General features: G+C 37.6%; 2 protein-coding genes and 1 long non-coding RNA gene across 4 annotated transcripts; 2 read left to right on the plus strand and 1 right to left on the minus strand.

Annotated features, from left to right (window-relative positions):
• The first annotated feature begins 3,616 nt into the window (after window positions 1–3,616).
• LOC147478021 (uncharacterized) lies at window positions 3,617–4,117 on the plus strand. The gene has a single exon (XM_086586146.1). It carries the CDS (start codon window positions 3,617–3,619, stop codon window positions 4,115–4,117), a length of 501 nt encoding a protein of 166 aa, XP_086442272.1.
• Window positions 4,118–17,228: 13,111 nt separating this feature from the next.
• LOC147478022 (uncharacterized) lies at window positions 17,229–22,716 on the minus strand. Of its 2 annotated transcripts, XR_015207998.1 has the most exons (7): window positions 22,066–22,716; window positions 20,486–21,154; window positions 20,078–20,395; window positions 19,538–19,896; window positions 18,400–18,738; window positions 18,175–18,306; window positions 17,229–17,765 (listed from the first exon to the last, which is right to left on the minus strand). It is a non-coding gene; the product is annotated as an uncharacterized LOC147478022 (long non-coding RNA). The 2 variants fall into 2 exon arrangements; XR_015207997.1 differs by having other exon boundaries at window positions 19,538–20,395.
• Window positions 22,717–23,153: 437 nt separating this feature from the next.
• Window positions 23,154–25,371, plus strand: LOC147478023 (uncharacterized). Its single transcript, XM_086583110.1, has 4 exons — window positions 23,154–23,836; window positions 23,920–24,065; window positions 24,143–24,253; window positions 24,590–25,371. Exons 1-4 carry the CDS (start codon window positions 23,500–23,502, stop codon window positions 25,172–25,174), a joined length of 1,179 nt encoding a protein of 392 aa, XP_086439236.1. The 5' UTR covers window positions 23,154–23,499; the 3' UTR covers window positions 25,175–25,371.
• The last annotated feature ends 95 nt before the right edge of the window (window positions 25,372–25,466 follow it).

The following is a 25,466-nucleotide window of genomic DNA, read 5'->3' on the forward strand; positions in this document are numbered from 1 at the left end:
ATACAAGATCATTACCAGGTCAACAATTTCAATTTTGACCAAGGTATCAATACTGAGACCTATGAAGGGCATGAGTTGAAGTTCACTGAGAACGACGAAAAGGGGGTTTATTACCCTCACAATGACGTTGTTGTCATTACTGCAAGGATAGGAATCTTTAGGGTGCAAAAGGTTCTTATCGACACAGGAAGCTCAACTAGCGTGTTATTCACCAGGGCTTACTCTAGGATGAAACTGTCAGAGGACCTGATCATAGAGGATCGTAATCCAATCATTGGGTTCAACGGAGAACCAGCCCATGCTATTGGAAAGGTTCATCTCCCTGTGACAATTGGGCATCAACTTTCGGGATAAATTTTCTTTTGGTGGATTGTGGTTCTTGTTATAATGCAATTTTTGGTAGGGATTGGATCCATGCCAATCAAGCTGTTGTATCCACCTTCCACCATACGTTGAAATTCCTGATGCTAACGGGAGTCTGTAAAATCCGCAGTGACCAGATGATGTCACATCAGTGTCACGATTTGGCACTGGAAGATACCATGAAATCTGAAGTCTGGGGCAACATGATCCTCCAGGTTGATCATGCCAAATAGCAATTACAAAAACATTGGGCTTATCAGGTACAAAAAGCCTGACGCTCTGTAGAAGGTCCCTCGATCGATCAGTTGGAAGAAGTTTAGATAGGGGGCGAGAGCCACGAAACTACTTTCAACGCTGACGGTTTACCCCCAGCTGAAAAAAGAGCTCTAATTCACCTGTTATGGGATTATCAATAAATATGTGCCTAGAATATCGACCAAATGCCCAGAATCGACACGGATGTTGCTTGCCACCGGCTTGATATTGATCCGAGATTCAAACCAGTTCGACAAAGACCAAGGAGGATGGCTCCAGAACGAAAACTGAAGGTTAATGTCGAGATTGGCAAACTGCTTGGAGCAGGGTTCATTAAGCCCGTCAAATACCCTACATGGGTATCCAATATCGTCGCAGTTCCAGAGAAAAATGGGAAGCTCAGGGTTTGCATCGACTTTACCAACCTAAACAAAGCTTGCCCCATGCATCCATACCCATTACCTCGCATCTCAGATCTAGTCGATGCAACCTCGGGATTCGAGCATATGTCGTTCATGGACACTTCGTCTGGTTATAACCAGATACCTCTGCTTGAGAAAGACCAGGAGCACACAACGTTCATCACGGACCAAGGCCTGTATTGTTTTACAATCATGCCATTTGGTTTGAAAAATGATGGTGCCACCTATTAGAGGATGATGAATACAATGTTTGCCGACCTGATTGGGCGTATCATGGAAGTTTACATAGATGACATAGTAGTCAAATCCAAAGAAACACCCGACCACCTTCAACATTTACAAGAGGTTTTCGATAGGCTCATAAGATACAAACTGAAGTTGAACCCTTTGAAATGTTCCTTTGGGTTAGCGCCTGGAAAATTCTTAGGATTTCTGATGACTCGATGGGGTATTGAGGCAAACCCTGAACATATTCGGGCCATTCTCGAAATGCCTCCACCATCGAATAAAAAAGAAATTCAGCAGCTCGTTGGTCATTTGGCAGTCCTGAATAGATTCATATCAAAGTATTCGGATCGATGCAAGCCATTCTTTCAAACGTTGAAAGGTGCCTCAGTTTGGAACGAGGACTGTGATAGGGCTTTTAAAGAAATTAAAGCTTACTTGGTATCACCCCCCATCCTGGTCAGTCAGCAAACTGGCCAAGACATTGGAATTTATTTGGCAGCTTCTGAGATCGCAGTAAAATCAATATTGTTCGTGGAAAACCCGGAGGAGCGCCCAATATACTTCATTAGCAAAATGTTAACTGGATCAGAGAGTAGATATTCTAAAATCGAGAAAATTGCGCTTGCCCTGGTGCATGCAGCACGCATGCTTAAGCCATATTTTCAGGGATGTATTGTTAAAGCATATACAGAATATCCCCTTCGCAAGGCACTCGGACGAGTCGAAGAGTCTGGTCGCCTCGCTAATTGGTCTAGCTATTTAAGTGCTTACCATATCTTATATGAGCCTCGCACTGCAAAAAAAGGTCATGCATTAGCTTTTCTGATTGCGAATTTCCCGGTAGAAGATATCACGGTTTCTCCCGAGTTATTCAAGGAAGAACAGTTGCAGGATTTTCCCAACCACCAACCTGACTCCGTTGAAGAGAATGTCACCGGAGGCGAGGTGTGGGTTGTGTATACCGATGGTTCTAGTAATAGGAAGGGGTCTGGGATCAGTTGTGTGATAGTCGACCCAAACGGTAGTCGAATCGAACGGTCTATCCGACTTTGCTTTCCTGCTTCCAACAATGAAGTCGAATATGAAGCCGCAATATTTGGAATGAGAGCGGCACTCGAAATAGGGGCAAAGGAAATCAATATGATAACGGATTCTAAGCTAGTTGCTTGTCAGTTTGGAGGGTCATATCAAGCACGAGATGAACGAATGGCGACTTATTTAGATGTTATACGCGATCTCGCTGCAAAGTTTGAGTGCATCTTAATTTCACAAAGGCCAAGGAATGATGTTCGGCATGCCGATGCATTAGCCTATCTTTCCGCAGCAGTTGATTCAATTCAACCATGAAATATCAGGGTAGAAGTCCAGTTAATGCCTAGCATCGACCTCCCATTGCCAAATATGGCTGACGTCTACGCTGCCGAATGCAAGGCATTCACGCAGTCATGATGCGCAGCAAAGCGCGGGGCGAGCACCAAGAGCTTCCCATTCAGGATTCTCCTTGCAGCCATGAGCAGGACACTGACATCTCCCCCATGATGGATACTGACTCGGCAGCGGCGGAAGTTGAGGTTGTACAGGAGGAAGACTCTGCAGCTGATTCTGGAAATACCAGACGATCTATTTTCCGACATCAAGTCAATGGAACTTCTACTTCCCGATTGGTGTCAGAATCTAGTTGAATTCTTACCGACTGGAGAACTTCCTGTAGACAAGGCTTTATCGGACAAAGTCAAACGGGATGCGTGGCAGTTTGTGTTGTTACCTATCTCAGAGGAGAGATCCCACCTTTACAGAAAACCCATGGGTTCGGGCCCACTCCTCCGGTGCCTTACTCCTGAATAGGGACAACAGATTTTAAAAGAAATTCATGAAGGCATCTGTGGAAATCATTCGGGTGGTCGGAGTCTCGCTCACAAAGCTCTCACCGAAGGCTACTGGTGGCCATATATGCAAAAAGATGCCAAACGGTTTGTCTAGATTTGTGTACCATGCCAGAAACATGCTCGGATAATTAAGCTTCCCGTGAATGAGCTTCATCCCATACTTAGCCCTTGGCCATTTGCTAAGTGGGGACTCGACATTGTGGGTCCTTTACCTAAGGCACCAGGTAACGTCAGGTTTCTCTTGGTCATAACTGATTACTTCACAAAGTGGGTCGAAGCCGTATCCTTGAGTCAGATTCAGTATTCATATGTCAAACGATTCATCTAGCGTGATATTGTGAGCCGATTCGACGCCCCAGCTGAAATGGTATCGGACAACGGACGACAGTTTGATTCTACTGAGATCCACATCTTATCAAGATACAAAGATAACTTCTCGCGCCTCTACTATCCCTCGTGGAAATGGATGGTGAGGAAGCAACAAACCGTGTCATTCTTGACACGTTGAAGAAAATACTTGAATCAGCCAAAGAAAACTGGGCAAAACAATTACAAGGGGTGCTTTGGGCTTACAAGACAACCCCCCGTCGTTCAACAGGAATGCCACCCTTTTCATTGGCATATGGAACGGAAGCAGTACTCCCAACTGAAATAATCACTCCAACAGCACAAACACAGGCCATTTCCACAGAGATTAATGCTGACATCTTGGCTTGTGACAAAGCTATGGTGGAGGAGCTTAGAGATGAAGCCCTGTATAATCTCGTGACTTACCAGGACTCTATGAAGTGCAGTTATGACAAGAAGTTGCGCGCACGAGCTTTCAAACCAGGTGATTGGGTCTTATATACAAGGCAAAGGAGCAACGAAGAACCAACAGCGGGAAACTCGGTGAGAACTGGGAGGGCCCTTTTATCATTGAAAGGCTCGCATCCAAAGGTTCTTATTTTCTCAAGAACTTGACTGGCGATGTCCTAACCAAACCCTGGAATGCGTATCATTTGCGTTTATTTCACAAGTAAATTACTTATCATTAGTTCCACCAATAAGTTTCACATACATTGTACTTTCCTTCCATTTTTCATCAATAAAATCCATTTCCATTTACGTTGCATTTTAATTTCAAATAGGTCACTCAGTTTTACATTTATTAAACCCGGGTGGCAAAGGCTATCCTGCACTTCAGTTTTGGCTTGCGTAGTGTAGTGGGCCTACGCCTGGTATCATGATTCGACAATGTAAACCCAATAACGATATTGTATCGTTTTTGGTCTAGGTGCGATTGTTTAGATTACATCAAGCGTATACTCTTGGTGGCAGAGTCTGAACTACACTCAGATTTAAACCCAACTAATGAGGCACTTCTTGGTTGTCTTTTGGTCTCCACAAGGATCGTCTGTGGAGAATCTTCGCAATGGAACTATGCTTGCTCTTCAAGTGACTTAGTTGCATTGACATAGTCGCGACAACGGTAGACCACCGTCTAATAATTTCTAAGGATAGTTAGATATTACACATATCCTATTCGTGTTACGTACGCTTTCGAAGGTTATATGCTGATATCTTCGAAGGTTCTATGAATCGACCAATTTTAGTTCCGGGTGTGGATACGAAAATATTTTGGTATCACTCTGAATGTCAACATATACTGAAAATGTGACCCATCCAAACTATCAGAGTGTCGATATCATATTCTGGAAATCCGAGTTAATACGAAGCTTTGTTTGGTATCCGAGTTTGGTATCATATTTTGTTTGAACAAAAAAAAAAAAAAAAAAAACACCTCCAGCGATAGCCCACGAACCCCATGCGCTGGTACATCGCAAGTACTTGGTCCAATTTTGAAAAAACAAAAAAAAAAAACAAAACAAAACCAAGCGGTCCATCCAAGAGGCCCATCAGGTCTTATGTTGACCCTCCACCACCAGCACCTACACCGGCATTTTTTTGCCGGTTCAGCATTTTTTTGGCCGGTTCAGGCATTTTTTACTCGGTTTAGGCGGTTTCCATCCAGTCCCAGTTATTTCCAGCCGGTTCAGGCGGTTTTCATGCCTGTTTAGGTGTTGGCCAACTTTTTCATGCGGTTTTCAGGCCGGGTCAGCATTTTTATCACCGGTTCTGCATATTTTCTTATCGGGTCCAAAGTTTTTACGCCGGATAAACCTCTTCCATGACCATATCACTCATCCCCACCCAATTATTACACATTTTTCACCACTCCACCAACCCTTTTTACTTTTATATTTTTAACTTGGTCCCTCATTGTCAAACTTTTTCACTTAAATCCCTTTTTTACGTTTCCTTAATTCTTCAACATACCACCTTCATCTTCGTTTGATCCTCTGTTGAAGAGGGGGCAATGTGTGTACCCTACATTATATTTTCGATCTAGAATGTACTCGGACCATGGACCGGGAGTGGGACCAGTGGCGGATTAGTTGGGTGGCTGTCAAATAAACACTTTTGGATCATCCGGTCCTATAATCTGTTAGAGTTCACAACAGGTCCAGGGCCCATCCGGGTGGCCCAAGTTCGTGGATCCAGTCCGTCCGGATGAGTCTGATCCAGTAACCCGATCCGCAGAGGCGAGGAATCCTAGTGCAATCCGATAAGATCTTACACAAGGATAGAATGAAATCTTGGAGAATGATCCTATTTTAGATAGGATTATACTAGGATTCATCGAGAAAGGCAATCTCCGAGAATCACTTTCTTGGCCACCAAGGTAGGAGATTGCTATATATACGGAGGCTTCTGCAGCCTCCAGAATTACGTTTTGAAGAGACTTGATCCCTGATTCTTATCGGGCACGTGAGGGCAACCGAGCGTTGGTGCAGTCTCTCTTCTTCCAAAATACCTAATCCCATCTTTTTCAAGCTTTCGAAAGCACCATTACATCGGGAACGCCGGGTTAACTTTTTGCCCCGACAACTCTCACTGGGAAGACCGATTGTACTGCTATACATCTCAAGGACACTCACTGCTTTAAGACTAAATTATCATATTCCAATTAAAGACAAAACTAAACTAATCACATAAACACAAAAGCCAAATAGGAAAGAACTAAAAATGAGGATAAAAACTTATAGGGAGATAAAAAATGACAACGTTATTGTCCTGAAAAACAACAAATGAACAAAAAGTAATCATTATTAGAAGCTTCAAAACCAAAAACAAACACAAAGGAAATGAAAGAAACAAACCTTTAATAGCCAAAGTAGGGATTTCTATATAATAAAATTGGTTTTTTTTTTGTTTGTTCTTGACGAAGAATTCGGATTGTTTTGAAGAATTGGAAATTTTTTTGGTTGTTGAGAAACAAGCGAGAAGATCAAGGGGTAAAAAAGCCAAAAAGACAATATAGGTATCATAAATTTACAAAAAGCCAAAAAGACCAATTAGTCTTTCTAAATGGAATTTTAGTGTTTTGATTTAAATATTCATTCAGGGGCATTATGCGTAAGAAAAATACCCGGATGAATTTAAGAGGCCACGATCATTATAGGATATGCTACTAGTAGAGATATATAAAGTTTTAAACTAGTTTGTATACCCCGGCTATTTTGAATTTTTTCTTGATTAAAACTTTTTTTGATAGGCAATTTCTTGATTAAAACTCGTTAACTAGAAGCTTTAATAACTCATCTGTTAATGGGGTAGGGATCTTATTGACCTAATTTATAAGTGTGATTTCCATTTTAAAAACTTGCTAAAAAAACATATACAAATTTCATGATAAATCTTATGTTTTAATTGGGAAAAGGACCCCATTTTAATTTCCTAACAAATCGTTTTATTTATTTATTTACTTATTTCTAATGAGTGATCTTAGACACACCCATAAAAACACACCCGTACCCCATAACTAATTTAAGTTTTTGTTATACCCCAATAACAGCTTCAATCCAATAATATCTCTCAAATTAATTTGAAATATTTCTAATAGGGGCAAAATGATTAAAATAATAATAATAACAACACGTCTTTTGGGTATTCGTTCTTTTGAAATAAGAAATCAATAACACTTTTTTCTTTAGAAAGAATAAAAAGATGAACACGTTTTTTTGTCCAGTTACAAGTAAATAACGTAAAGTATATATGATTTAGTATGGAGTCCCACGAAGTATACTAAATAAATGACTTGTTTTGTCTTGGGTACATCTAATAAAAAACAATAGTAATTTATGATTCTAAATGTGTCTAAAAGAATTTTATTTATTTATTTTAAAATTGGGGTATGGGAGTGTTTTTATGGGTATATCCAAGATCACCCTTTCTAATTAAGAGAGTAATCCTGTTTTAATAGTTGACTTAATTTAGAAATTTAATTAGAAATGTGATTCTCGTTTTGGTAGGAAAAAGACATTTGGTTTTAATTTAGAGTGCTAGAATTTCCTTTTTCAATTGGGGATGGATTCCCGTTTTGATAGGAGATAATGTGGAATTTTAGTAGAGCTCAAAGAATACATTTTGTACGAGCTCTAATATTAAGATATATAGAAATAAAAATAAAGTAATGTTACCTTCAAAACAAACATAGAAGCTCGTGTTTAATTTCCCCATTGACCGAAATGAAAGAAAATTGGTGTTTCAAACTTTCAATAAGAGAGGCGTATTGATTTAAAATAGGTTTTGGCAAAAAATAGAATTTGAAATACAATTCCTATTATCTTTTTTATTTACTTTTTACTTTTAATCTGAGCTTATTTCGCTATTTGTTTATTAGGCAGCCATATTGGATTGAGAAAACACATTTTGAGAATAATATTAAGTACGAAACAATCAGTAAGTAATTTTAATCATGGAGTACTGAATAATCTCCGAAGACATATCTTCCTTAAACAAGTCATCTACGCTAAAATCCTCAGCAATGAGTAGCCATGGACCAAAATATTGCCGATATATCCGATATATGGTATTTTAGTACACCGACATCGATATTTTCGATATATATCCACCAAATATAGAATCCTTTTTTCCCCGATATATATATCGGAATTTCTGATATAAAACTTTATATCGCCGAGATAATCGATATATCTGATATTTGCGATATATATCATTTGACTTTTTTACCATTTTTTAATATAAATTCGATATTTTCAATATATTTTTGATATTTCCGATATATATGATATTTCCGATATTTTAAATAGTTTGGACTAGTCACAAAAAAAAAAGATATATCCGATATATATCGGTTTTTGGGTACACTGATATATTAACCGATATCGATATTTTGGTCCTTGTGACTTATAGTGTTGTACATTTTTCCAAATTTAAGTTTGAAATGTGTGGTTGTGCTTTGGGTTGCTGCAAGCCTGCAACCATAACATTAACAGGTGGAGGATATGGCACACTTCTTCCTTAGATATTATTTGATTAAAAGTTATTATTTATTATACCAGTTGAGAAAATAGGTTTAATCGGGTTTCAAATTCGGGTTCGGGTTTGATAATCGGATTCGAATTCGAATTCGGATAGAGTGAAATTATTCGGATTCGGATTCGGATATACCCCTATCCGACCCGTTCCCTGCCCTACTTGTGAGCAACTCATGTGGCTCTCCATTTGTCTAGAGACCATATCTCCGTAAGTAATATCACTTTATTCTTGATGTCGTGCTCACTTTGGTGTAATATGAGAGAAAAGATCATTATAACTACTAGCATAATGCACGTGCTCTGCACATGATAACCACTATTGATGTGAACAATATATACTTGTCAAAGCAAGTATCTTAATGCCTTGATGTACATTAGTTCCTTAATCCTTGACGTCTTAAAACTTATTGTACGTTAGCATTGGCACATTATACTTAAGCATATAATTTACAGAGGACTCAACGGAGAACTTTACGAACTTTACGGACTATTCTATAAGTTCCGAGCACTAATGATTACCAATCTTATTACATTTGACAGTCTGATTGAAAAGTCCATACACAGGCTAAAGAGCCCTTGGTAGGAGTTTCTGCCAAATATATAATTGTATAGTACAAAGGTGTGTAAAGCTCATGAAATAAAATGGAATCTTTACGATAATCTTAATTAACATAATCTAAAACACCTTTGTAATCAATACAGCTGATCTATAAGTGCATACCGACACTCGTGATTAACGTGAACAATTACAGGGCAGATCCAGTACTGTACCCAAATTTTAATTGGAATAAAATCCTTAAAAACATACTAATAAATAAACAAAAATAGATAACCAAACTACTATTTGCCAGTTCCTTCTAGCTTCATTTTCTAATTGCATGTCATGTGCCTTTGACACCTGAATTCATTTACACCAGATTATATGCCTTTCAGTTACCAACATTGTCGTACCTTTGGTAGTCTTGGAAAAAAATAACACCATCAAAACCCTTGATCCCTATATTAAGAGTAGTATTTACTTTGGAAAACTCATATGCCTTTGAAGACCTAATGACTTGTAAACGGAAGATGTTGAGGTGGAACACTTTAATAAAAATGCTCATAGTATTGAGAACAAAACAAATATGTAAATAACGATTAACAAAGATATGAATAATCTCAGCTAAAAAGTAACCTACTGACATTGAAACCCAACAAATGTAGAGCTCAAGATATAAAAGAAAATGACATACAATGAATGGTTCCCACAATAACCTTGGTCAACTAATCAATAAAGATAATAGACAACAAAAGTCTTAATCAATTACTTGAGCTTTGGAATCAAAGCAATAGTTTAAACAAATTCAGTGCTTCTAAACCCACAGGTATAATATTTGTTAAAATGACTTTACATAAGCAGCTACATCAGTTGCATGGGGACATGCCATAGATGTTCTAGATAGCATATTACTTATTATCTCCAAAGATACATGTAAATAAGGGTATGCAAATACCAAGATGCTGAACCAAATAAGGTTATCATCTAGTTCAATTAGTTGTGTTAAATATCCGAAACAATTGAAGTAGGAAAACAAAAATAGAAATGAAGAGAATAAAATAGAGTTTGAGAAGTGATTCAAAACTAACATCTTATATGCTATCCAAAGGATGATATGTTCATAAGTGCGTTAAAAACAACAAATGAGTGCCATTTGCAATTATTGGATTAATTTAGTTGCATTTTAATTCTTTTCCTTTTGTGTTATTGATCATGAACAAAAAATAGGCAAATATCGCATTGTATGCCTTTTTCCTGCTATCCCAAATACAACTTTAACCCTGCTTCTTTTTGTTCCTACAAATGCTCTCAGATCTGACGTAAGAGTATATTGATGCAAGATTTATCAGGATTTCAAAGCATTACCAAACTGGTAAAAGTAGAAAGAGTTTCACTATCACTATGTTCTGCTTGATAAGAAGCAAGGGATAATTGGATAATTAATGTGTACTATATGCTTTTAGATTTTCGTCTATATATTATCATGAACTTCTTGCCCTATTCCAACAATGGGAAACAAGGGTATATACCTAAGATGAACATGGTTGTATGTGAGAGTAAAAAGCAATGGCTTGAACTATGTGTTGCATATTTTAATTCAGTCAAAGATGTAATTGCAAACAAACACACCTTTCCTTAAGAGTAGAGAGGTCCTCCTCAAAAGCAATATGGTCTAACATATTTCCAAAGTCTAAAATTAGATAGTTGGTAGAAGAAGAAAGATGTGAAAGTGCATAGAATTCTGCCATCACCATGGCCTGCAAATTTTAAAGCCAAAAATGAGTACATTAGGTAGGCATAAAGAGAAATAATTAATATAAAAAAGATGACATAAACTTGTAGCTAAAAGTAGAAAATTATGCTGCGACAAAGCCACGCCTCTAGCACATAAATTGTACTAAACACTTATTCGCGTCAAGGCAAGAAGAAAGTAAAGTAATTGAATCACTGGGGAGTGGGTAGAGGGGAGATTTTCGGTTATCACAAAGCAGGTGAGGAGAAAAGAATAGTTTCCCTCCCCTTCATACTATATGTAAGAGTTAAAACAAATCAAATGTTTAACTAACTAAAACTTGGATTGACACAAACTACAACATTAACTTTCAGTTATGCATTAGATAGACCAACTTGGCACACACAATAGGCGGAAGTGTAGGTTTATTTTAGTTTGACGCTCTGAATTTCAGTGTAAAATCATGTTATATGAGATGGTATGGTTAGCTAGACAGACGAAACCAAGGTGTGCTTGTAGTAGGAATTGGGGTCGCTTCTAAATCACCTATTACCATGTATGAAATCAAGCATTTAACTAAACTTGTCCGACAGTGCAATGAATTAAATTGGATTTCACATTGGATGCGCACAACCAGGACAGACAACCTATTCTTATGGTTTCCCACGTAACATCCTTTCTCACCCCCTTAACTTTGCTTGGCACCTCCTCTATGCAAAAACCCAAAAAAAGAGACAAAATAGGCATTGTTTTTTTTTCCAAACTTTATTTAATAATGAACAACCAAAGAAAAGAAGTTTTTTTTTTTGAAAGAACAGGATTACCTTAACTATTGGTGAACAGCAAATGACAATTACCAGCAATGAATTCCATAACTCTATAGCCACATACTTTGTTTTGGCTTAAAATTTCGCCCATAAAAGACCCCCTCATTTAACCGTTCACCTTGGTTGTTGCAGCTTTATCAATACTTCTATTATTGCCCCAATTCTTCTCACTTAGTCCGTGAGCTCCCATGGGAACCACCATTTGTCTCGGGGCAGTAGAACTATGAGGTTACCCGGAATATCATGTGTAGAACTCCCAGAAGAAGTTGCTGCCCCAACCTATTGAAAAAAGAGGGCATGCACCTGCACCATAGCCCGGAGAGGTAGTCGCTCATTTTGCACGATATACATGCAAGCATCTGCTGTTAACTTCTCGCAGTCCATCAGTGTGCAGGTGCTTTTCCTCTCTCTTGCTCACACTTGGGTGCTCCTTGAGAAACATATCAATAGCACGATAAAGTCCGTCATGAGCTGGCCTTGAGAAGCCCGAGACCATCTCAGCAAGGTCCAAAAACTTTGACAGAGGAAGATTTGGGTCCCTTGCAATTTTAGCAAGATATCCGTCAACTAATTTTGCAACTGTAAACTTGGAAGTATTCGGCATAAATCATGAGCTTCTAATCACCTGCATCTCTTCATTCAGCGGAGGATCAATCTTTAGATTTTGTTCATGCAATACAAATTCTTCCACTATACTCTGTACTACATCAGCATCATACGTCATTGGCTAACCTTCTGGGGCTGGAATAAGTAGATCATTAACTGAAGCTTCATCTAACTGCTGGCCCATTCTCTTAACCAGCTCTCTCCTGCCCATTTCTCCATAATCGAGCAAGATTGCAGCTTTTAACATTTTCATATACAGTTACTCAATTAAAATAACATATTCATATATAGTCACTCTGTTGGCTCAGGCTGTTAGCAGAAGCTCCTGATTTTCAGACCTCATCTTAGCCTGAAAAATAAGGAAAATCAATTGTCTTAAATCATTAATTACGAACAACATCTGAATATATTGGGTAGACCAACATCAAGGTGGATCCTGTCACAGTAATAGCACATTAATGGTCTAATTATACAGTTCCAACCAAGTGTTAACCATGAATTCACATTAAACTTTGTAAATTGTACCTCAGTAGTGCTTATTGACCTATGCTTTCTTTGATCGTTTTCCTGCCCAAGCAAAGAAAGTGCAGCCTAAACCGGTTCAATTGATTTTGTATCAATTGCACCCATAGCTTGCTATTTTAAGTTCAGTATGAACCTTGCAGAATTGAACTTGAACGGCAGTGTGAAGGCTGTAACACATACAAATAATACTTAGGAGTTTGGACAGTCTTGAAATTAATCCGATAAAGGTTTTGTCTGACATGAACTTTTTCATAACCCTTGCTTCTCATCTTCACGTAAGTAACATCATCACCAACAGAACTCTAACTACTCAAATTTTTTGTTCAGGGCTTTATTTTAACCGGCCAATCTCAAGGTTTTAAAAAAATGCATCCTTGTAACAACACAAAGCAAGACTTTATTTCTCGCACCAATTTTCTGTCCCAGCAATTGACAGATAAACGGGCAAAATAACGTGCAACAGTGAGACAGGATCACACTCAACTACTCTTCACAAACAGGTAAGGGTCAGATAAGAAGAGATGGTGGTCCATAACCAGAAGAAGCGTAATCGGACGGGCCAGCACATGCATCCATTGCTGGGAATAGGGATGAATTTTGATCCAAACATTCGAATAGTTTCCCAAAATCTATTTAGGGGTTTTTTTTTCCCTGTTTATCTTTTCGTGTCCCTCAGTTGAAGCGAGTTTGGAAGAATATTCAACCATTTTACGGATAATTCTAGGAAAAAAACTCTAATGCTAAACATCTGCTGAAATCAGTCGACATCTCCAGTTAGGAGCTCCCCCAAGAGCTAAAACGGGATTTTCTACGCCAAATCAGGTGTCACCACTATCTGACCAATATGGATAAAAATGATGCGGGGACGTGGAGATCAATTTGAGTGACATACATAGCAGTTTAAAACAATGTGGGTACTTTCCTCAATCCGAATCTGGATCGTTGCAGTGACAAATAGCAGTTGATGTCAGATCCATTCTAAACTGAAAGTTAATCAGAAATCAGTTGACATCTACAATGTGTAAGCTTCCGCTGAAGATAAACAGGGCAGTTTTGCAACGAACCAAGGGGCGCCACCATATGACCAAACTGGTACAAAAAGCTTCGAGTACTTGGAGATCAACTTTAGTGACGCCCATCTTTTATCCATTTTTAAACTTACTTACATTATATCATTATCTAAACCGTCCCAGTACTCATCCATCAAGTTCAGCCATCCAGCAGCATGGCAGCCATCATACCTTTTGCAACAATGTGTTCCAGAGTCGTTCTTTCTGTGAGATTTTTCTTAAATACTTCCTCTCTATCATTTCTTTTCATCGGCATTGTTTGGTTCTTTTTGTAAAACCAGCTGACTTAGGGGTTCCAACATCAAGTTGAAGGAGTGCGCCTGGGGCGACTCCTCTTAATGTTGCCTTGGCATATGCGGGATGTGCTGCAGTGATAACAGATTTATCTACAGCTATTGAGGATGTGTGCTTTCCATAGCCTTCAAAGTCTTTTGGTTTAACCTTCAGTGACAAACGCATGTCTATATCCCCAGTTTGGAGTCCTTTGCTGAAGGAGCGACCCCTGTGAGGTTGAAGTCACAATTGGAAGGGGTGCATTAGATCCATGAAGTTGCTTGGATGATCTTTCACGTTCGGCCATATAGGCTGGCAGCTGGCATGGACACCAGAAATGCATGAGCAGCGTGGCCAATGGTTGTCATGAGCTTACAACAAAACATCATATCACCATGAATTCTTCTGTCTATAAAGCGGCTAAGGAGCAATTGGTAAGTCTGTAAAGAAGGTTGCAGTCCCAAAACCAGCATACTCTGAAGCACTTCATAAGCATCAGGGAACCGGTGTGCCCGAAGGAATGCACTAAGAAGAGAATTGCATGTGGGAACATTAGGACACAGCCCTGCGTCAACTGTATCCTGAATAAATGGGAACATGGTGAATACCAAAATAAGGTAGAAAAAGACAAATGAACACATATACTAGCTTGCATTTATAACCGACACTTATCCACCGTGAACACAAAAAAGGGTGTATGCATATAAAATGTCATTATTAGTTGCAAAGGTAAAGGAAATATCATAGCAAATTGGGAATTAAGCATGGTTTGGTCAAGCTTTTTTTTTCAAACACATATATAAACTTAATAGGCAGCAGCATTAGAGGACAGAAACACTTCTTTAACTCAACTTAATACTAAGCATAGCCATAAATGACTTTGATACAAACCAAGGCTTGGAGAAAGTAACTTTGGAGGCTTTAGGGAAACTTAAAAGAACAAACAGTAAAGAAAAACACTTAAAACAATAAAATCTTCAAGCTTCGGACTCCGTCTCGATGTCCATGGAGGGTTCATAATTCGAGTCGACATTATCGTTGGCCTCATCATCGCTGATAACTATAACCTCTGGATTGGCAAGTGGGTGCTGTAAATTTTGAATTTGATGTTGCAAGATCAGGTTCCAGTTGCGTACTTGTGCTATTTGGTTACGAAGCTGAGTAACTTGGTTGCGAAGAGTTTCGGCTTGCACACGGGTTTCACGCAATTCACAGAAGTTGTAGTCAATGATTTCGACTTCGAACGTATTCTTAAGGTAGTTAACGGCCAGCCTTGCTGCCACTTGTTCAGAGTCATCCCTGTATAGTGTGGGCAAGCCCAGAAATCTCATTCTTGTAGGTTGCAGTTCAACCCATGCCTCATACCTTCGGTTGACGAAATTCGATCCATACGATGGTAATTGCATACCTAGGATCCGGGATGCTTCATCAAGTAAGTTCTTGAATGAAATTGGAATGTTGTTGTACGCCATAGCCTATAATGGAATAACCAAAAAAAGAAATGAATTAGTTAGGAAATATCCGAAATAATAGTGGAGAGCAACAATAAGAAAGTATAACTTGCCTAGCTTCTTTGTTTAGTTGGAGAGAATGAATAAGCAATGAGACTAATAGTTGAGGAAATGTAATAAAATCTTTGGTATTTATAGAAAACAAACCAACCCAAAGTAGAAATAAGCTAGAGAGCCATACGCATATTTTTTTTCGGGCATTAATGGTGCTCGTCGAGTTATGATGGGTGAGGAGTTATGGAGAGTGGGTAATCATTTTGCTTCATAGGGTTTCCGTTATTTATTTATTTATTTATTGGTGTCATTCCATTTCTTTTGCTTGAACTTAAGTGAAGAGAGTGGGAGACGAAGCATTTGAGAGGCTGGTAAAGGTTTCAGTTGGGCTAATGTGACGGGATAATTGAAAGCCCATAATTGGTACCAACGTTTTGGAGGCGTAAGAATTTAATCTATTTGCTTTGAAGCAGTTATGCGAATATAATAATTTGTAATAATGTGTTTTTGACCCTTGCTTATTGGTTTATAATCCGTTTATTTAAAATCTTTGTCCATATTTTCACAATTATCACATGATGATGCCAATACAAATCTATAAAACCAATTGCCTAATTAATAACGCAAGTATATATATATATATATATATATATATATATATATATATATATATATATATATATATATATATAGTAATGGTCGCGTATGCAAATTTGGTACATAATATTGTGTGGTATGCTTACTTGATTTTATTATGTCTGATGGTTTTTTATACTTCACTGGGATATAGAAAAATGATTGATAATATGAAACACCATGAAAAATATTCGTTAACACCCAACCCACACTAATATCCAACATTGCACACTTGAAAATATTAGTTTTAATTGGGATGGTATCTCATTGCATAACAAAAAATGGAACGATAGTAAAGTGTTTGTACTTGACCATGTAATAGTAATCTAACTAAATAAAGACACAAAGCAATTGGCATTGTTTGTGTCAAAATAAAGAGCAGATGTAGCTAATGGAGTTCAAATATATAATTAATTAAGTGAAAATGGTTATGGCACAAAATTTTTAATTTGCTGAAGCATTAGAGGTGGGTGTACTATACTAATAGAGATGATAGAGAAGAGTGTTGATTAGAGCATAGCAAGAGGGTAACTCTACTAATAGAGATGATAAAGAAGAGTGTTGATTAGAAGTCATTTTGATGTTGCATCTTAGGACCCATAGTAATGTATAAATTAATATTGCGTAACGGCATGGATGAATATCCAAATAGTCTGGACTTAGATATGGAAGAATCTCCAACTAGGAACTTAGGATATGCTAGCTTAATGTAGTACTGACACATGCGAGGAGCTACTAAAAAGGTGCTTAGTGTTAGGCAATTCTTGACGCAGCCCACCCCATTTGTATTGCACAACAATAAATTGTGAGGCTATTGAAGTCTCCCATGAGGTTAGTTTCTGCACATATTATTGTGTGTATACATCATATATTAAGGTCACCTTTAGAAGTGGAAGCAAATTTGGTTCAGAGAAGCATATTTGAATAATTTGATGCATCCTTTTGAATTCATCATAATGTTTAAATAAGTAATTTCTATTCAATAAATAAAATTTATCGATTGGATCAAGTGTTAAGCACATTTAATTTGCAGATGTGAGTACAACTCGAACACTACTAAAGAAGACAATACAGTACGCCTGATGAAAGCTTGAGCAGAGTCAAGTACTTAGTATTTATTAGACTGAGTTGGCCATAATAGTTACTCGACTTCCATTTTCGAGATAACTTAGATGAATTCAAAAGAGAAGAAATGGCACACTATGTTGGGAAGGTTAGTCCTGCTTCTTCCCATCTACCATTGCAGAAAATCTCGTATTGATTTGACATGGGCCAGCATCATGAAATCGTTCATCGTCGGTTCCATCAGATTTCGCCTAAGTGTTTTGTTGAAAAAGAGTAAGTAGAATCGATGTATTTGTCCCTCTTACAATTGTCTAGAGCAACAAAAACTGGAACTGTTGTCTCCAGGACCATCTTCAACATATCATTTCTGATAATAGGTTTGTAAACATCATGATTGTTTCGACCTTCAGCCCAATTGACGTAACCTATTGGTTAGCTTGTCAAAATTACCTGCAAATTAAATCAAAATATCGAATCACAAAGACATTAAGCTACGTATGTGTGTAGCAGAAAATTTGAAGGGTGAAAAGCAATTGTTATTTATGGTACTGGCATTGCAAAGTATATGGAATAAAAGAGAGCCAACAATGAAGAAACTTGCTGCTAGTTGGACTTCCCAGTAAGGGACCATACATGCACATAAGGTGTTAGGAACATACGCAAGCAAAGGAAAGGAATTATGATGCACACTCCAACATGTATGACAAATAAAAGTTCCCGAAAAGGTGAACATATATATTGTCAATTCAAGTACGTATTTAAGTTCCTTGATGTTTAACAATTTTATTGAATGGGTAGCATTGGCATATCCGGATTAAGAACATATATAAAATATATACTGACACATCATTAGACTGACCTCTTGCTATAGGGTGCAGCTCGTTCAAAGATAGCCGTCACTGAAGTTTGGATTTGCTATATGCATGGGTGCACACTTGAGGTGGCGTTCCAATTCATCCTGCTTGAATTTTCAAAGGAAGTGAGAAACGACCTATTATTTGTATAACCCAAAGAAAACCATTGTTAAATTAGTGACTGATAAAAACAATTTATATACATTTCAAATAATAAGAAAGGGTCTTACAACAGCTATAACAGCATTGGGCAAGTAGTTCAACTGCTGATAGAGATTAGATTAAGTAGATATATAGATCCTCGACAATGATTTGAATATCATAAATTGTGCCTATGTGAGATATTAGTCATCGTTTCAGCTGCACCGAAATGAATAGCTACAATAGCAGGTTCGACGGCCTTGTTCGCCACCAACTTTTCATATTAACGTGGGCTTGCAACATATATAGCAAGGCTTTGAGGAATTTGAGAACATTGTCATTGTAGTTCTGCAAGGTGATGGCTATTGGAAAAGAAGCTTCATTTAACACATTTTTCCAAAATTGGTGAGCTTTCCACCATAGTAGACCTACACAAGCAAACTTGTAAATAGACAACTACTGTGGAAGGACAATTGTACATATTTAGTATACTGAAGAAAAATAATCAGGTAACAAAATTTTGATGTGCATGTAAAAAGCAATAGAAACTGCATGGAGTAAATATATATGCTTTAAGAGTTGCAACTTATATAGGAGATGATAAAGAATTTAACGGAGTGCGGGATCAGTCTTTCAAAGTTATTTCTGTTGCAGAGAGAAAGTGTAAATATGCTTTTTTTAAATGTTGTTTGACTTTCCCTTGACACTTGGGAAAGTTGCAAGTATAAATTTGATAGTTAAAGCTTCAGGCTTATGTGAACAATGTACTGTGGTGAATCAAGTGTTAATGCAAATGTCATGTGTGCTTTTCTTATTCACCATTGCCTGCTCTTTATTGTTAGGCTTACCTTATTCAACTTGGGAGAGTACAGTGACACTCTGTAGTGCCAAAATGTATGTCTTTAGAGGCAATGTACTTTTATTTGCCCCTTAACAAACCACTGTTGCTACCACCAAAATGTTGTTGTTCTCATGCTAAACATAAAAAAAGCCGAGCTTAAACAGGTTGAAGCTTTATGACTGACTTGAGATCGAATGATATTCCTACTGGATACTAAATGACCTATACAGGTTGAATCCAAACCCAAGACGACATGTATAACTGACAATGTTTTTAAGAGGAAGTCCATGAAAAACACTAAGAGCATGTGCTTACTCCCACACTTGCAAAACATATAGTTGAGTTGTTATAGTGTCGACGTAAATGCAAAGTAAAAAGGAAATTACCTTCTGTTCGATGGAGTCACCATGATGTGGAAATAACACTGAGACGCAGCTGATTGATCCACCACCCTTAGCTGAGTCTTGTCTGCTTGTACGTAGAATGGTTTTAGACAGGGGCATGGCTTGATTGCACTGGTGTTATGGTCCTTCTTCTTCACTAAACTATTTTGCCCACCCCCTCTTCCTCTTGCTCCCCTACCTCGGCCTCTCCCATTGTCAATACCCTGCAGTTGCTGGTACATATTTACTTAACGTGCCCGCTGCGGATTGAATTGTTGATGCTGCTACCACACATTGGGCTGTTGTTGTTGCTGCTAGTGGACGTTATGAACCTCCTGGCATTTGAAATTGCTAACAACAAACTATTTGAAATTTGTCACATTAACAGGTCAAAGAATATATCACTCACTATTTGCAAAGAAAAGCCAAATCTCACCTAAAAAAGAATAATTGCGACACATGGAAGAAATGTAATGTATAGTTATAATAAAAGAAAGTTACCCAAATTGGTTAACTTAAGAGCTTGATTCTGAAAAATCATACCTTGCACATGTCGTCAAGTCCCTACCACCAAGGGGAAATCAGAATACAATGAGCGCATGACGCTGCAGAGGCTTCGATTTGACATCATCCCTAATTATATTATGATTAAGTGGTTGCCTAAATCAATTTCAGCAAAAGCATTAACCGCATCAAAATTAATCCCGGAATTTTCTTGATCACCAAAAGCCGGTCCGTAAGGTGTTCACTTCTCATTCTCGTTTCTAATTATCCTAACCACAGCCTCTATATACCTTCCGTTAACTTCCAATGTGAAACAGGACAACCTTATCAGCAACATAAGGGTATTCACAGCTTCATCTTAGAACAAAAGAAAAAAAAAATATTTACAGAGAGCAAAACCATCTGAACTGCAGAAAAGGTAAATAGAAAACTGGAATATGAAACCACCTGAAAACGGAGAGGCAAACCATATGAACTGCAGTACGCAACCTGGCCTAAATTGTAGTATCAGTCGAGACAAACAACGAACAAATTAATTGACGACAATCAATATCAGACTAATAATTTTAAATATTTGTTAAGTGTTGTTCTATAAGAAATGACCATTCTTGAGAATGTTAGACTCAGTCTTCCAACCATTTCTAAATTATGAAAAAGAAATATGATGTTAATACATGTATCCTACTCCTTGCTAATCCATTCTCTGCACCACATGTATGAACCCTTTCTTACCTTTAACGTTTAGCGGCTCAAAGTACGCAAGTAAGCATTCGAAATTTTATTTGATGGTCAAATAACAAACAACAACAATGCATATAAAAAGGAAAAAAACATCGATCCCCATTAAAAGGTCACCTTTGTGACAATTTCGTGAAGCTATACCTGTTGCAAAAAAAAAATTAAATATATAGATGAGAGAAATGGGCACATAAGAGAAAGACGGCTGGTTTGCAAGCAATTAAATCCAGTATAAATGGGAATAAATTTGGTATTAATGTGAAGGCGTAACTCGCGAACAATTTAATAGCGGCGTGATTATATGCATAGTAGGACACTTAAATTAAACTGGCCTACATTAGAAAGTTGCATAAGAGATTCCATCTGTACCACATATACCTTCATCTAGGAGTGTAAAAAAAAACCGTTGACCCATCATCCGGTAGGGTACCCGGTCTTCACCCGCCACCCAAACCCGCACCGACCTGAAAATAGACTCGCCCCGCCCCGCCACCGTTTTTATGCGGTCGGGTTATGGGTGTAGGTTATATGTTCAAACCCGACCTGTCAAGCCGCCCAACCCGCACCGTGTCAAAAACCGTTGACCCAATCCCGTTTACCCGCACAATTTCAAAACTCTAACTCTAATATTTTTGTATTTTGTTTATAATTTCTTTTAACTTTTGTAGAAATTTGAAAGATATAAATACAAACTTATGAGTTCAATATCAATTTCACATATTCAAGTTTGAACATTGGGAAAATATCAGAAATTCAAATTCAACTTTTGAATTTTGGAGAAGATAAATCATTCATCCTTGTATTCATTTTGAATTATTTTAGTTTATATTTTATTGTTTTGTACCATAGATCCTCACTCCCATCTTCATTTTATCATGCTATGGAAAATAATCAATTTACAAATGGTAAATCACGATAAATAAGTTTCAAATTTACAAATATGGTTTTGGATTCAAATTCAAGTTTTTTTTATTTTTGTTTATTTTTTATTGATTGATTCAATTTTTTCTCTATGCTGTGAATTGGAAATATATTACTTGCAGAATTAGAAAGTTTTTTTTTTAGTGAAATTGGGTTAAAATGATAATTTTCACCCGACCCAGATGACCTGCCCAAAACCCACCCCGTAAACTGACCCAACGGGCCGGGTGATGGTACTAAGACATGACACTTCAACCCGCCCCGCCCCGTCGGGGACCACTGGATTTGTATCCCCTAACCCGCCGCCCCCCGCCCATCATCACTATTTGACCCATGAGTTGACCCCCCCACCCGTATTACACCCCTACCTTCATCTCTACTGTACCAGTATGGTAGTTACAATCCTTAGAATTCATACATAGATGTTTGGTGTATGCGAAAGGGAAAAGTAACACTAAGCTTAAATCCATAGAAGTAGTTCTTCTAGCGATGGAAATAGTGCTCCAGACTATACATAAGCTTTTTTCAAGTTGTAAAAGAAAGAAAGTGTTCGGTGTTACCGCACATGTTGAACTACGTACTTAAATTCAAAAACCCCATGACAAAATAGTGCTCCATTACAAAAAATAGTAGTTTCACATCCTTGAATGGATTTTATCCAACCTGAAACAAATCAATTGTATTTCTAATAAAAATAACATTTTGGGATTTGATAGTAACAAAGAAACAAAATGTAAAGGTACTTACTTGTATATCAAAATGGAATCAAATTGAAGTGAGATGGATTGGAATTGGAGGAACAATCTTTTACAACCCAAAAACTTATATCTAAGAGTCTGAAAATAAGAAAGGTGGAGAAGGAGAAGACGAAGTGAGAGAAAGTTTTTTTTTTTTTGCAAAACAATGTGGGATACGTAGAGATTGAGAGGAAAGGGAAAGGATTGGTATATTTATGGTAACTAGTAAACTGCATAGCAGTGGGGCGTGAGCGGAGAGGGAGAGGGAGGAGGGGAGAGGGGAGAGGGGAGAGGGAGAGGGATGAATAGGAGAAGATGAGGACAGACAGAAACTAACCAAATAACGTTTTGGGCCACCTTACCCTCACCCGGGCCAAAATCGTTCGCTCCGCCTCACTTGATTAAAGTCTCTATTAAATAACTAATAAATATAGGCCTACAATTCATATATTGCGTGCATTTGGTTTTCAACCTGAATTTATACAAAACTCCTTTGTGAGTGTGTCATAACTTAAAGGTATAAATGAAAATAAAAACTGAAATGACTGAATAGTTTTTTTTAAAGGTATTGAATAATTTATTTTTATATGTAATCAAAAGTATTTAGTAGTAGAAAAAAAGTTGGTCCAATTTAAAATTACATATTAATTATGGTGTAGTCTACTAATTGAGATAATTGAGAACTACATATGAAATTGGTATGATTACCCAAAAAAAAACACATGTGAAATTGGTACGAGTGTTGTTTTAACGGAATATAATATTGTATGTCAAATGTTTTCAGTTCCAAAAGATATATAATTGAATTTTCCTTTCTCTCGAGATACATAAACATTTGTTCAAAGGAGTATCTTATTTAGGTATATGCTAATCCAATCAAGATATTTTGGGTTGAAAAATGAAATACCTTGTTAACTGTTTGGCCCATATAATTTTGAATTCGAAATAAACAATTAATCCACAAAATGGCGGCAAACCATTTATTAAAAAACCATTTACTCTTTCTTCTCTCCTCAAAAGTCAAAACCCTTAGCATTCCATTCCATACACCCGGTCTCAAAAATAATGTCGTGGTCCTGTTCCCAATGCACATATCTCAACCCTCCATCACAAACATCAACATGCCAAATCTGCTTATCACCTTCATCATCATCATCAGCAGAAAAATGGTCTTGCAATGCTTGCACATTCACTAACACAGGTGGCAACTCAAACTGTGAAATTTGTGGTACAACTTTACCAGTTTCATTGATATCTGATTGCAAAGAATTGGACTTGGGCAGTTCAATTGGCTCTATGTTATTGCCTTTCGAACCTTCTAATAAGAGGAAGGAGGGTGACTCTGAGTCTTCTGTTGGTTTTCGGTTGCCGAAAATAGCGAAAAAGAAGGAATCTTTATTGGGTTAGTCTCTTTTTATATGTTGATTGAGACCCACTTTTATATTTTTGTGTCCATTTTATAGTTGTAAGTAAGTGTTGTTGCAGAAGATAATACTCAAGATGCTGGTTTGAGTACATTGAAGATATTGACTTATAATGTTTGGTTCCGAGAAGACCTAGAACTCTCCAAAAGGATGAAAGCACTAGGTGATCTAATTGAACAACATTCTCCAGATGTCATGTGCTTCCAGGTTTGGTTCTTTCTCTTTTTTTTTTTATTCACTGTTACTTATGGCACCTGTGGCTAATGAATTTGACTGGGATACAGGAGGTGACACCAAATATCTATCACATTTTTCAGCAGTCCAGTTGGTGGAAAGCTTATCATTGCTCAGTTTCAACTGCTATGTACAATGTCAAACCATATTTTTGCATGCTGGTGAGATCATAGTTATTCATACTTATCCATTATTCACCTTCTATTTGTTCAGTATGACCTTTTGGAAGTTTAGAGGGTATGAAAACAATCACTTTGGGGGTCGTACTTTGGGAATTTATATGTTTACAAATGAAAAGTTTACGGTGTTGAATTACTTAGGATGATAAGATAAGTTTTCCTTCTTTTTTTTTAGAAAAGAAATCATGCTGTATATACACTACCATCTTCCAGTTCTTATCTAATATCTGAATATCCTTGTGGCTTGTAGTTATCCCATCTTATATATTGCTAATTGTTTAGAGTACAATATCTCATATGTTGTAATTCCTCTTGCAGTTGAGTAAAGTGCCAGTAAAATCCTTCAGCTGTAAACCTTTCAGCAATTCCATAATGGGAAGAGAGCTTTGTGTGACTGAGATTGAAGTGAAAGCAGGCAAGTCTTTGGTTGTCGCTACTAGCCATCTTGAGAGCCCTTGTCCAGCCCCTCCCAAATGGGATCAGATGTACAGCAAGGAGCGTGTAGATCAGGCAAAGGAGGCTCTTACTTCTCTTAAGAATTCAAGGAACGTAGTATTTGGTGGTGATATGAACTGGGATGACAAGTTGGACGGGAAGTTTCCTTTACTTGATGGGTGGGTCGATGCTTGGGCTGAGCAAAGGCCTGGAGAGGATGGATACACATATGATACTAAGGCTAATCCGATGTTATCTGGTAATCGGAAATTGCAGAAGCGTTTAGATCGTTTCTGTTGCAGCTTGCAAGATTACAAAATAGGTGGAATCGATATGATTGGCACAGAAGCTATCCCAGGCCTTTCATATTGTAAAGAGAAGAAAGTGAAAAATGACGTGCAGAAGTTAACCCTTCCGGTTTTGCCTAGCGATCACTATGGTTTGATTTTAACAATCCACAGTAGTTAGCTGAGTTTTAATATTTGCCAGCAGTAGAACACATCCAAAGGCTTTTTGTTTTGGGGACTGTCCCATTTTACTGATGTGAATATGTTATGTTTGGTTCTTGTTTTGCCAATTGCAGTATTTCTTTTTGTAAAGTTGGTGAACATCGTTCAAAGTTTAAAGGGCTTTTGAATCAATTGCTTCTCTTTTGGCATGCTAAATATATGGAGGATCGCATTAATTTATTTGGTAAGTTCTTAAGTTTTTTTGTTATATGCATCTTATCTTGGTGAACTGAAATTCCATTCTGCTGTTA

Source organism: Coptis chinensis, chromosome 9 (genome assembly GCF_015680905.1).
Source record: "Coptis chinensis isolate HL-2020 chromosome 9, ASM1568090v1, whole genome shotgun sequence".
NCBI lineage: Eukaryota > Viridiplantae > Streptophyta > Magnoliopsida > Ranunculales > Ranunculaceae > Coptis > Coptis chinensis.